This window comes from Bradysia coprophila, unplaced genomic scaffold, assembly GCF_014529535.1.
Source record: "Bradysia coprophila strain Holo2 unplaced genomic scaffold, BU_Bcop_v1 contig_732, whole genome shotgun sequence".
Classification (NCBI taxonomy): Eukaryota; Metazoa; Arthropoda; class Insecta; order Diptera; family Sciaridae; genus Bradysia; species Bradysia coprophila.
In genome coordinates, this window is record NW_023503972.1 from 5310224 (window position 1) to 5322750 (window position 12527).

General features: G+C 37.9%; 2 protein-coding genes and 1 pseudogene across 2 annotated transcripts; 2 read left to right on the plus strand and 1 right to left on the minus strand.

Annotated features, from left to right (window-relative positions):
• Positions 1–2749: 2749 nt before the first annotated feature.
• On the plus strand, positions 2750–4417 carry LOC119084321. The gene is made up of 3 exons (XM_037194249.1): positions 2750–2956; positions 3015–3417; positions 3485–4417. Exons 1-3 carry the CDS (start codon positions 2883–2885, stop codon positions 4328–4330), a joined length of 1323 nt encoding a protein of 440 aa, XP_037050144.1. The 5' UTR covers positions 2750–2882; the 3' UTR covers positions 4331–4417.
• A 453-nt stretch (positions 4418–4870) lies between these two features.
• On the plus strand, positions 4871–5731 carry LOC119084322 (annotated as a pseudogene).
• Positions 5732–8033: 2302 nt separating this feature from the next.
• LOC119084323 (latent-transforming growth factor beta-binding protein 4-like) lies at positions 8034–9532 on the minus strand. Its single transcript, XM_037194250.1, has 2 exons — positions 9393–9532; positions 8034–9177 (listed from the first exon to the last, which is right to left on the minus strand). The coding sequence occupies exons 1-2, from the start codon at positions 9454–9456 to the stop codon at positions 8063–8065; spliced, it is 1179 nt and encodes a 392-aa protein (XP_037050145.1). The 5' UTR covers positions 9457–9532; the 3' UTR covers positions 8034–8062.
• Between the last annotated feature and the right edge of the window lie 2995 nt (positions 9533–12527).

The window sequence follows — 12527 nt, forward strand, 5'->3', positions numbered from 1 at the left end:
ACATGTATAAGGTCTTTAACTTTTGCCAGCGATCAAGCGATCAGCGTAACCTCTCAATTAAAATATCTTGAAATCGTCAATAACGTGTGGCAACGTTTAAAAAACAAAAATCAAAACCCACCAGAAACCAAGGTAAATTCACGCCGTAAGTGCGGTCGAAATTCAAAATGGAAAGTGCGGAGGTCTTTCTAACGTAGCGTCATTTTCATACAAGGAAGCGTTGAAATATATATTTCAGTTCACTTTTTCATCGAATCGTTCACTTAAAATTCAAATTTTAAGCACACTCATAGGTTTATTCCAAGTAACTGTAAACACGAACTTTGACAACCCGAACAACGACAATTTCATCAACAGCAACGTCGCTTACGTGATATTTCATACAAATCGAGCAACGTCGCCTACGCGATTTACACAGAGATATAATTGAGGTTATGGTTCTATGGATGAAATTTGACAATTCACATGGCCTTGGAACATACCTATGACGTGAATATACATACTTAAGGTAACGCAAATCCTCAAGGAATAGCAAGAAATGCGCAAAGTATTTAAACACTGAATCAAATCCACAGTTACACACGGATCCAAACTTTCAGGTGAATTTTAGCTCTGTCATGTTGCACACGTATTGAATTCGTTTGCGTCAAGTTGCAACTAGTGGTAAATTTGGAACGATTTAGCAGCGTTATGTTGCCCACATATAAAATTTGTTTGCGTCAAGTTGTATTTAGTGGTGAATTGGAAGGATTTAGGGCCGTCATGTTGCACAAGTCTAAGTTATACAACATACGAAAATGAATTCACCTGAAAGTTTGGATACGCAATTTCTCTGATCCGCTGAGGGTCTGCATTACCTTCAGTGTTTATATACTTTGGAAATGCGGACCCCAAGTTCCGGGTGAATATAAGATTTGTTATGTTGCATTCGTGACGTTTGGCGCGATAATGTTGTTGGAAGTGTTTGTATAGTATTGAGTTTTGACATATGTTGCAACCTAACAAAGTAAATTTGACTTGTGTCCAACATTATAAAAACTATATTCATCCGAAAGCAGGGGCCTTTGTGTTCTTGCGGATTTGCGTTAAGCCCAATTCAGTGTCGTCCGTTTAGCTCATCCGTGTACTTAACAGATGTGTTCAAACAATAGAATGTAGGCGGAGTTTACGTAAACGGAGCACCTTTACCTTCAGTGTTTATATACTGTGCCAGAAACCGGTGCCGATCTACTTATGTCAACGGACAATACATAAACAAATTCCTTAATCTATTCTGCTTAGGGTAGACCTCGACTGAAGATAATAACGTGAACGTACATACGAGTTTTCACCACGACTGTCCACCTTAAAGTTAATTGACTACTATCGCGTAGCTTCTCTAATTCCATTTAGGATAACACACCTCCCTGAATTATTTCAGATCGATTGTCGGTTGAAAGATCTTGACTATTTCGGTCCGTTCATCCACGACAGAGTAAAGTTAACCAGGCATGAGCGCTGATTTGACTAGGGGCCTGAATAATCTAGTAGCCCTATATTTTTTGCGAATAAATTTCTTCAATTTATGTCAGCGTTCATTTGAGTTCATTTTCATCCAGTGTATTAGGTCCCTTATTTGACGTTTCGAAAATGAACCGCTCCTGCCTGGTTTATTTTACTCTGCCGTGGTTCATCTCTTTGAAGTATCGACCAACTTAAACCTACCAACTTCTGATTATAGTATATTTAGACAAAAAGTTGGATCTAGGTCTAGCAAAAGCTTTGGTGGATTTAACAAAAAAAAATTGGTAGGTTTAAACCATCAAATCCACCAACGTTTCTGCCAGACCTACCAACTTTTTAGTCGCGCTCTAACGAGCTGCCAACTTCCTGAGTAAAATGTTGTGCTCGATGCGGTCGCATGCTTTCGAGACGTCAGTGTACAGCACATCAACTTGACCACCTCTCGCCCTTGACTCGGAAACCGAAGTTATAAATTCCATCGAGTTTGTCTGTGTCGACGTCTTCGAAAAAAATACTGTGCTGGATGTATCAGGCTTTTAAATTTCCGGGAAGACCCTTTTCGGTGTCAAACTTAGAAACTCAATGATGAAGAGCTGCACTTACAATCACCTACACAGGATTGAATTGAAGTGCAACACTTAGTACAAACAATTTTAATCTCAGTACAAGTGCGAGAACCCTATGAACCCTATGCCGTTTTTCGAATGCAATTGCATAGAGTAGCATATTAATAGTGAATGAGGGTTGTGGTTTTCCTTAATTTTCTGGTCGACAAATAAAAAACTTCGTTTTTCTGGGACGTTTCGAGATTTTATTTTTGCCTCATCAGCATCTAATTATTTACATTGAAAAAACACTAAACTTAGCTTATAATTCCCATTAATCAAACTCAGGGTCTCAATACTTACGAATAATAAAACAAAATCGAATTAATTAATTTTCTAAAAAGAAGCTCATTAATTCGACTCTACCGCCCCATTTCCAGTTTGTTCTTTTAACTGCAACTTAGGCAATAATAGGAGACACCGTAACCTCGTCGTATGAAACCTTGGAATATTTCAATAGACCTTGATGTGATCAGCCAGCCGGAATATTGATTTTAAACAAGTAAAACGTTAACTGATTCCATTATACGAACAAAATATTTTGATTCGTATTTCTGATATTATACAACAGAACATACTACTACTGATAACCTCGCCAGGTCATTCTTTTTCAGAATTCCAGAATATAATAAGAGCAGCAGTGCTTCAGTGATCAGATCAAAACGGTCGTTCAGGAAAGATATTAGTCAAAACTAGTCAGTTGTTGCATATCTACAGCAGGAGCTCGGTAGATTCTCTAATATTTTTGCTTTACGTGACTAAAAATTGCGTAAAATGGCATCGGCATTACTCATCATCAGTTTACTAGTTGTGTGCCTAACGCTTGTCCGCGCTAATTCACCAGAAGCGTAAGTGTTTTCGAAAGTATTTGTGATTTATCCGTTAACCGTTACAAAATCATGTCAGGAACACTGAAGATGGAACTTTGGAAGGTAATCCATCGGCACAGCTAAAGCCATTGGATCCAATAGCTGGCACGAATCTGTTTTTCAATTTACCGTACCGATGGCTCGACGACACAAAGCCCGGCTGTTTTGTGACTTGGTTTTGGGAAACCTTTCAGGACACTCGGGAAGACAAGAACAGAGGAGTTAGCCTTGCGTGTAGTAATGTCGATCAGAAATGGTACGACACTACGAATTCGGAATGGATTTTTCAAAAGCCAGATCCGAATGTGATGAAGACCAACGGAGACATTGCAATTAGGAATATTGGATCGGGATTCACGCTCGAACGTATAAATAGTGCTGGCACGGAATGGGTAGCTGTGGATGGTCATGCTCTTAAAGTGAAATATATGATGATACCGGTAAAATTGAATTTCTTGCAGTTTTTTTTGGATTAATTATAATTTTTCGATTGTAACAATTATCTAGTGGGTAAACAATCATCTTCCCGACATTCACACATGGAATGTTCTAGGTGATCCCAAAAATAAGCACCGCGTGCAATTGGAAATTGACGGTTTCACATTGGCCCAACACGAACTTCCCAATCATCGAGCGTATCTGTATGTGAAACCTGGCTTTGACGCAGGTTATCCGTACACATTTGTCCCTACAATCGAACTGGAATTGCACATGGATAATTTCCAATTTGTTCGGCCAATTGGAGACGAGCTGGCCAAACACACCACTGAAAAGGCGCTGATTGACGAATACACGATAAACAATAACAGTCCGGCAAGTTTGAGACGAGCGGTTGAAGTGTCGCAGACAATCAGAAATGAGTTCTCCTGGGGTCTATCCCAGTCAATAAAAAATGCTTTGAAGGTCAAGGGCAAAGCGGGAATACCATTCCTGGCTGAAGGCGAAATTGAGAACACCTTTGAGGTGGGATTTGAAGCGAACGAGAACTGGAAAAGTGGCGAGGACAAAACGTTCAAAATGTCCTACGACGTCAGTGTGCCGCCAAACAGTGAGGTAAAAATATCGGCGTGGTACGATCGGATAAACGATCTACGTATGGATTACACGGCGAGAGCCGAAATTACCGGAAAGACGAAAAGGATAACCGTATTCGATGATATTGTTCAAGATGTGGCGGCTACTGGCGACATGATCCGGAAACAGCTTGAGAGTTCGGGCTTCGACGGAACGATTCTTGAAACGAAAAACGATCGTCTTATTGTACGGGTGAAGGGTTCGATGGTTGCTACAGTTGGTGTTCGCGGTCGATTGAATGTGAATGGAGAGACTGTCCACAGATCGGACCCAGTTTGATGAAACAAATCAATTTGGATTTTTTGTTGTCCAAACGTTTCCACTTTTTTCGTGAATAAAAAAGGTCATTACCGAACGACTCCCTCATTCCTGATTTTTAAATTTCCTTCGTAGCACGTAGCAGCAATATCTCAAATATCTCAGTATGGTTCGCTAAAATCCATTCTCAGGATGAAAGCAATGTTGAAAGAAAAACCCAATGGAAGAGATAATGTTTCCGAAACAAATATTAATTCACTTGAATGGTTTGGATGTGACGAAGCTTAACTAAGCCAAGATCCAAAAAGATTGGTATGCTGTCGCAAAATAATTCTATTTGTATTCAGATAGCAACCTCATTTATGGACAATTTTATTAACCAATTTGCAAGTAAATTCTTAAGATACGGGGTTTTGCAGGTTGATTGTTTCCTGAAGGTTTTTTTTTATTGGTTCTGTCTTTTTCAGGCGATGAAAGCATCCGATTAAATTATCTATTTTATTGTCATCTGTAAATTCATTTAGTCGCTTCACTAATTGATATAAAAAGGTGATGTTCTCTGCAGAGGATCAATCAAACATGAATTGTGTGCTGATAAAAGTACTTTTAGTTAGTGGCTTAGCCATCTATTGCCAAGCTGTGGAAGTGACGAAAGTGGAATCAAGTCTTTTGAGGCTAAGAGATTTGCAATTTACTAAACTTGTTGACTGTGAAGATGCGCTGAACAAAGGATTTACTATAAGTGGCGTTTATCGTATCAAACCTGCAGCCTCCGCAAGACCATTCCCAGTTTGGTGTGACATGGATGCAGAAGGTGGTGGATTGTTGTTCAAACAAGGTTCGATGGATTGGTTGATTTCGAACGAACTTGGAAGGAATACCGAAACGGGTTCGGCTACGTGGACAGCGAACATTGGCTTGGTAATAATTTTATTCGCCAAATAACACTAAACTACGATTACGAACTGAGAATTGAATTGACCGGCTACTTGGCTAATGAGTTTGCTACCGTTAAATATTCACCATTTCAAATTGGTTCCGAGGACGAAAAATACAAACTTTTCATTGGAACGTTTTCGTACGGAGGATTGCCAGTTCCCGACAAATTGTCGCATCACAATGGTTCTGTATTCTCGACAGTAGACAGTGACAAAGATATTAGACCGAAGAACTGTGCTGATTACGCTCGGGGTGCCTGGTGGTATGTGAACTGTTATCAATCCAATTTGAATGGAATTTGGATGACCGAGAGACGATCAATAGCAATCCAAGGACCGCAGTCATACGATAATGTAGTTGGTATAGTTTGGGAGGATTTGTTTGGTAAAAAATTTTACGGTCTCAAGAGCGTTGAAATGAAAGTGAGGAAAATAAGGAAATAATTTTTGAAATAATTGTCATGAAAGTTGTTGAACAGTTAAAATTATATTTTTTCCGCTTTACAACTTGTGTTCTTTGGATTGACGTATTTTATGCGCACTTGAACTAAAAGGGAAGGTAAAATTTCGTTCACATACACAACAATTGTTGGTTTGCCTTTCAGATGAAACAATAGAAATACAATGACAACGCTCTGTGCACCTAGCCTTATAAGCATAGACTTCAAGCCCGACCCGTACAAGATCGTTTCAAAAGCCTCTTCTTACTTCACCTTTCGCCTTCGTGATATTTGTCAATTCGGTGTTCATGCATGCTAGTAGCAATGCTGTGCTTTTCACCTCCTCTTTTAATAAACCAAAAGCACAGAGGAAAAGAGAATAGTCAATGCAATCAAATACCTCCATTTGCCTTGCAGCAGAGAGTTTGATAAATTTCCCGTAATTGCCTTATTAAGAGTTTCGCTCTACTGAAAATCTAAATTTAATTTCTTTAAAATTTTCATCAATATTGATAATTTATCAAATGATAAACCCCTGCAATGTACAAGGTCCAACTTAACCGTCCGTAGACTAGACATTCCCTCCTGTGTTTTACTCGAATTATCGCAAACCATTATGTTTTTTAGGTCTTTTTTCTTCTAGAAAAAATACCCTATTATGGCCGGTTTGTCTGTCTGTCTGTCTGTCTGTCCGTCTGTCTGTCTGTCTGTCCGTCCGTCTGTCTGTCTGTCTGTCCGTCCGTCTGTCTGTCTGTCCGTCTGTCCGTCTGTCTGTTCCACAAATTTGGTAGTTTTGGTAGCTCTCAGTCGGTAGTTGGTATTTTTGGTGGTTGGTAGTTTCGAGCTGGATTAACATTCAAAATTGCAAAGCCACCATGAGCATATCGACACCAGGCAAATAATAATTATTTGCTATCTGATCACCGATAGCTCACAGTTAACATTGCAATTCGAAAATTTGGTAGTTGGACTACCAAGGCTATAATTGACTACCAAACGTAATTTTTGGGGAAGAGATGTTTACTATTCGAAAACTACGCACCGACTGTCGAAATTATTCTACATGCTCGACTATTTATAAATCGGAAATTTGGTAGTCGGTAGCTTTGGTAGTTGGTAGTTGCGAGATGGATTGACATTCAAAATTGCAAAGCCACCATGAGCATATCGACACCAGGCAAATAATAACTATTTGTTATCTGATCACTGATAGCTCACAGTTAACATTGCAATTCGAAAATTTGGTAGTTGGTAGTTGGACTACCAAGGCTATAATTGACTTCCAAACGTAATTTTTGGAGAAGAGATGTTTACTATTCGAGAACTACGCACCGACTGACGAAATTATTCTACATGCTCGGCTATTTATAAATCGGAAATTTGGTAGTCGATAGCTTTGGTAGTTGGTAGTTGCGAGATGGATTGACATTCAAAATTGCAAAGCCACCATGAGCATATCGACACCAGGCAAATAATAATTATTTGTTATCTGATCACCGATAGCTCACAGTTAACATTGCAATTCGAAAATGTGGTAGTTTTGGTAGGTCAAATAGTTGGTAGTTGGTAGTTCCAAACAGAAATTAGAAAAAAGACCTCACCAGGCTTTAACCGGTCTATTCTTGTTTGTTGTTGTGAAGTTGCGTTTTCGGTCTTGGCGACAAGCGCCCACATTAGAACTATTGTAGTAGATACAGTTCTTATTTCACCAACAATTTTTTTAAAGTTCGATGGGGTGTGGGGTAACCTCGATAAAATTTAAATTGTTGCCACTGTCCCCGTGATCAACTCAGTTGTATCGTAGCCTTCCGCTTTAATAAAAAGACAGCACAACACCGTCATGACCGAAGGACATTTACAAACGATGCAATAGGGGTAAACCATTATGGTTCGGAAAGTTCGTGAGTATGGCGATTTCGTACACTTTCGACATTTAATATATGGTAGACATGTCAAAAGTTCATGAGATTACCATACTTACGAACTTTACGAACCATAATGGTTTACCCCTAATACCAGATAGAGTTCGTCATTTGTCATCTAAGCCGCAAACCATTGAACCTATTCATCAGAAGTTGTTATTGTGGACATAATCTGACAAATGGAATCATATGTGTTGCGGTTAGATTTCGAACCCATGACTGGCCAACTAATAATTCAATGTGAAACCTAGGTAAACACACTGCGCTATTGAGTTGAGTTACTGTTATGATTTCCTTCACGAATTTTAACATCAGAGAGAGGTAAAATGAATTTTCGGTTCATTTGTTCATCCACTCATTTACTCATTCAAGTTATGAGGCAAAAGTATGGCGTAGCGTGAATGCTTTAATGAATTTCTTTCAAACATTTCAAATCTTTAAAAACAAATCCCTCTATGCTGGTGCTGATGTTGTTGTTGTCGATGTAGTGGTCGTTGCAATTGCTGGGTAGCAATAATTTGCCGGGAACGATGGACAAGAATATCCTGATATGCATTTACCTGTTGCTTTACCCGTTGTTGGTGAGAAAAGTGTTCCCGGTGGACAATAGCGAATTTCGTAGGTCGGTTCATACAATATGCGGTCGGTGGTGTCATCTCGGCATTCGATAAAGGTTTGACAACCACCGGAAGGATAATTAACGTATTTACCCGGTCCACTACTGCATGGATCCTTTGAACAATTTTCGTTGGGAACATGGGCGCTGTAGCATTTTCCCAGAAGTGATGAAAAGAATGTTTGGGCAGGACATTGTTCCTTCAAAATACCATTTCGATAAACGAAACCACCAGAATAATAACCAACAGAGTCGCTATATCTACACGATATATACGATGATTGGGTGCTGTCAAAAGGGTTCGCAACTATTGTGTTATCCCAGTTGACCTGGCCGCACGGATCAGTTCCAGCGTGTGGATCATTTCCATCACAATTGTAGAACGAGTCGCATTTGTCCAATTGAGGATTGAACTTTGAATTAGCTGGACATGTAACCACATTTGAGTGCAATGTCGTCACTTGGCCGTTGTTAAGCCAAAGATCACGTTTCCAGCATTCAATAAAAGTCGTACAATCAACACTGTTCGAATTCGGAAAGTAACCTTCACTGGTGCATGGATAGTTGGCACACACATAACCGCTGACACATCCAGTATCCGGTCTGAATGCTGTTCCACTATCACATTGTACGCTTGTGACTTGCGGATATGGAAAGCTTATACCGTTGTTGTAAACGTAGCCCCGGTTGCATTGAATATATTTTGAACAGTCCGAGGAACTAGGGTCCGGAATGCTGTAATAGTTGTTCCCTTCACATGGATTCGTATTGCTGGGCATTGAGTTTGTGGCGCAGTTGTATTGACTGAAACATCCTTGTTTTGCGGGCCAGAAAAATGTATTCTCAGGACAGCTATGAACTTCGGGCTGCAAGCTGTAGCCACAGCTTACAAATGTTTTACAGTCATTGGAGTCGGTGTTCGCAAACAACCCCGTCACAGTGCAAGTAAATGCTGTAAGCGAATAAGGAAAAATCGTGGTTAGTCCGTCATGATTCTATCATAGCACTGCTAGCAGAGCTGTGTTCTATCAAACATTTCACAACTGCTTCCGATACATCCAGAATCATCGACTCATTTCATTTAATTTTTCTTTGAAGAAAGAAGGGCGATGAAGCCCATTCGCAACTTCAGTGAAACAAAATTATCGTATTTCTGAATTGACTTACCATTCGCTGTGTTGCCAAATGTGGCAAGTATGATTGCGACCGAAAGTCGAATTAGATTTTTCATACTTTCGTGTAGTAAGCCTGAAAACTATATGCAACTACAACGACGTGTAGCTTTTTTATACTCTTGAAAATGAAAATCTATTTTCGGTTAGATGATCTCTGAGTCTCCAAGTGAATTGGGAATGCTCGAAAAATATTTTCTTGTCGTTTCTGACGCACAACTACCAGGTATAGACGCGAACACTATTTCCGAGGGGTAATAAACAAATAAAGAAACTGGTTCGAATTCAGACTTGAACGAAATTTAAGGGTTCATCTAACCAGATGTGATTTCAGAGTTTTTTTCGCTCAATTTTCGAGCATTTCTTATTAATTGGTTGGGGTATTTTCAACAACAAAACTGCTGTTTAAACATAGCCTTGGCTGGTAACTAGACAATTGAACTGTCTAATTTAGACAACCAATATGAATAACTTATCGAAGACAATAATAAATGGAATTAATAAATAATTAGGATGATTCATGTAGTTGACGTTGTTTTAATTCAAACAGTTTTCTAATTTCGTAAACAATAGGCATGTGCGCGTTATGCAAGTAAGTAAGTGCGAAATACGCCAAGTGGTAATTTCAATAAAACTAGCGATCGATTTATCTTGAATTTGTCATAAAGTCGAAGCATTATAATTTGATCGATTCTATTCATTTTTAAATAATTGTAGTTTTCGAAGAAATCATTTCGAAAACATTACAGTATAAAAGCTTACACATGCGCAATAGAGCTGTTTACTCGCGGTATACATGCGGGTAATCCGTTCAAATGCACGCTTCTAAGCTTTTATACTGTAATGTTTTCGAAATGATTTCTTCGAAAACTACAATTATTTAAAAATGAATTAAATGAGTAGAATCGACCAAGTTATAATGCTCCGGCTTTAAGTAATTTATATTGAAATACTACAAAAATATTGCTAAAAATATAACATGATTTGAATCAGACTGATTCAATCAGTTCAGGCTGAACAATAAAACTTTATTTTAGGTCTGGTAATTAGGTGAGGACTAGGCAAATTTCTAGGTTGACCTGAAACTGAAATAAAAGAAAAACCAACTGAAATCGGAAAAGAGTTGCAATGAAAAAAAATGTGTTGCATCGGAGTTGCGCGCTAAAGGAGAGTTGTTATTCTTTACCGGTAAAGCATAATTTTGTCCCAAAGGGCATAGCAGGGTTAGCATGTAAAAAGTGCCCCCAAAGGAACTAAAGCATATGATACATCATTCGAAAGGTCTTGGCCTAGAACTACTTTTAGTGTAGTATCAAACTCCATAATGGAGTTATAGTGGAGTTATTGACGAAAATGTGAATTTTGTTTTTCATTTATTTCTCTCTAGTGTGTTGACGTAAAAATCTGTAACGATTCTCAAAAAATGTCTGTATGAAGGGTAACATCTGAGATTTTTATCAGATTTTTTGGCCCCTTATTTAAGGGTGAAAAAATGCAGAGAAAAATTGTGCGATTTTTTTTCGTACGTTGGAGGTACAGATTTAACTCGGTATTTTGACCATTGATTGGTCTTATGGACATGTATTTTGCATATTTTTTTCAGATTTTTCAAAATGGTGGAACATATTCAATTTTTCGAAACAATTTTTGAGTGAATTTTTTAACCCCAAAGGAGGTGTCCAAAAATTCTGCAAATAATCACAGATGTTACTATCCATACAGACATTTTTTGAGAATTTTTTCAGAATTTTAAGTTACAGCCAACGGGAGATATAAATTATGGACAAAACTCACCCTCATACCCAAAAACTCATTCCTAGCGTGCTTTTAAGGGCTGATATTCTACCGAAAACCCCGTTTTGTTAAGTCCAGTCAAGTTGCCGATCATATCTGATAATAATCTGCAGTTTTATGGAATTTTCTTTTTCTCCTATTAATATAATAATAATAATTATTAATTAATATAATCTCCTATTATCATTCAGAAAGTTTTACATTTATTTGTCAGCTTCCGAAAAGCAAATGTAACTAAGTTATCGGTGACGGTCTCGTCTGAATTTGCAGGCACCATAATTTTTATCGCCGACTAAAATAATATTTTTTTCTTCTTCAATCAACACGTTTGCGTCTTCAAACATTACCGAGGATGTTGCCCTTATTGAACAAATTCGAAATGTGCAAATTTATTTTTATAAATGACGTGCTATATCTCCAGCTTCATAAACATTAATTTTTCTAAAAATAACAACGACATCAATTACATTCAGCTAGTCGAAAGAGCCAACAACATCCACAAATATTGACACAATCGTACTTTCGTAGAGGCAATAAATAATGTTTTTCACACAAAATTTGATTATGACGCAAATCTAAAATACTACAAGGGCTGGAACATAGTATTCTCTAGCAGCGACAAAATATGAAAATTAGCGCAGGATTCATACATTGTTTCTGTAAGAAATAGTCATCTACCTCACAAGGGATAAAAGTTAAAACTTCCTGTTTTCGAGAGAGTTTTCAATTTCATTTATTTTTTAACATAGTTCCTTAAACTACTATGTGTAACATGCAAATATGGTCACGATCGTAGTTAATTTATTTAACACAGATACCAAATGTCATGTGGAATGCGTGGAACGCGAGTGCTTGGAGAAACAGCGACTGCTACGCAATTGACATCTGATTGATTTTTTTGTTGATTTGTTGGTTTTGTCGAGTGCTTTTCAATTTTAACATTTTCTTTCGGTTTGGTGTAACAAGGACTGAAACAGCTTCTACTTTTGTGTTAAAATTGTTTCAAAATATTCTAAATTTTATAGGTTTCAGATGTGTTCGTGTATAATAAGCCCTAATTAGGCCGTTAAATCGTGAATTTTGCTTTGTGTTTGAGTGATTTGTTTCCGTACAGAACTCATTCTGTTCTTGTCTTTTTTTAAAGAAAAATTTAATTAATTTGATAATACAGTAGGCAAAGTATCTAAATTAATAATTTTCCATTAATTCGTCAGAACTTTTAATTCATAATTCAATCCTGAAAATTCGTCAATCTAAAAATACACTGCTCGTACGCATTCACATCCGCAATCAACAAACGTCAAACGGTTTTCATTATCTCATTAGATTTTTTTGT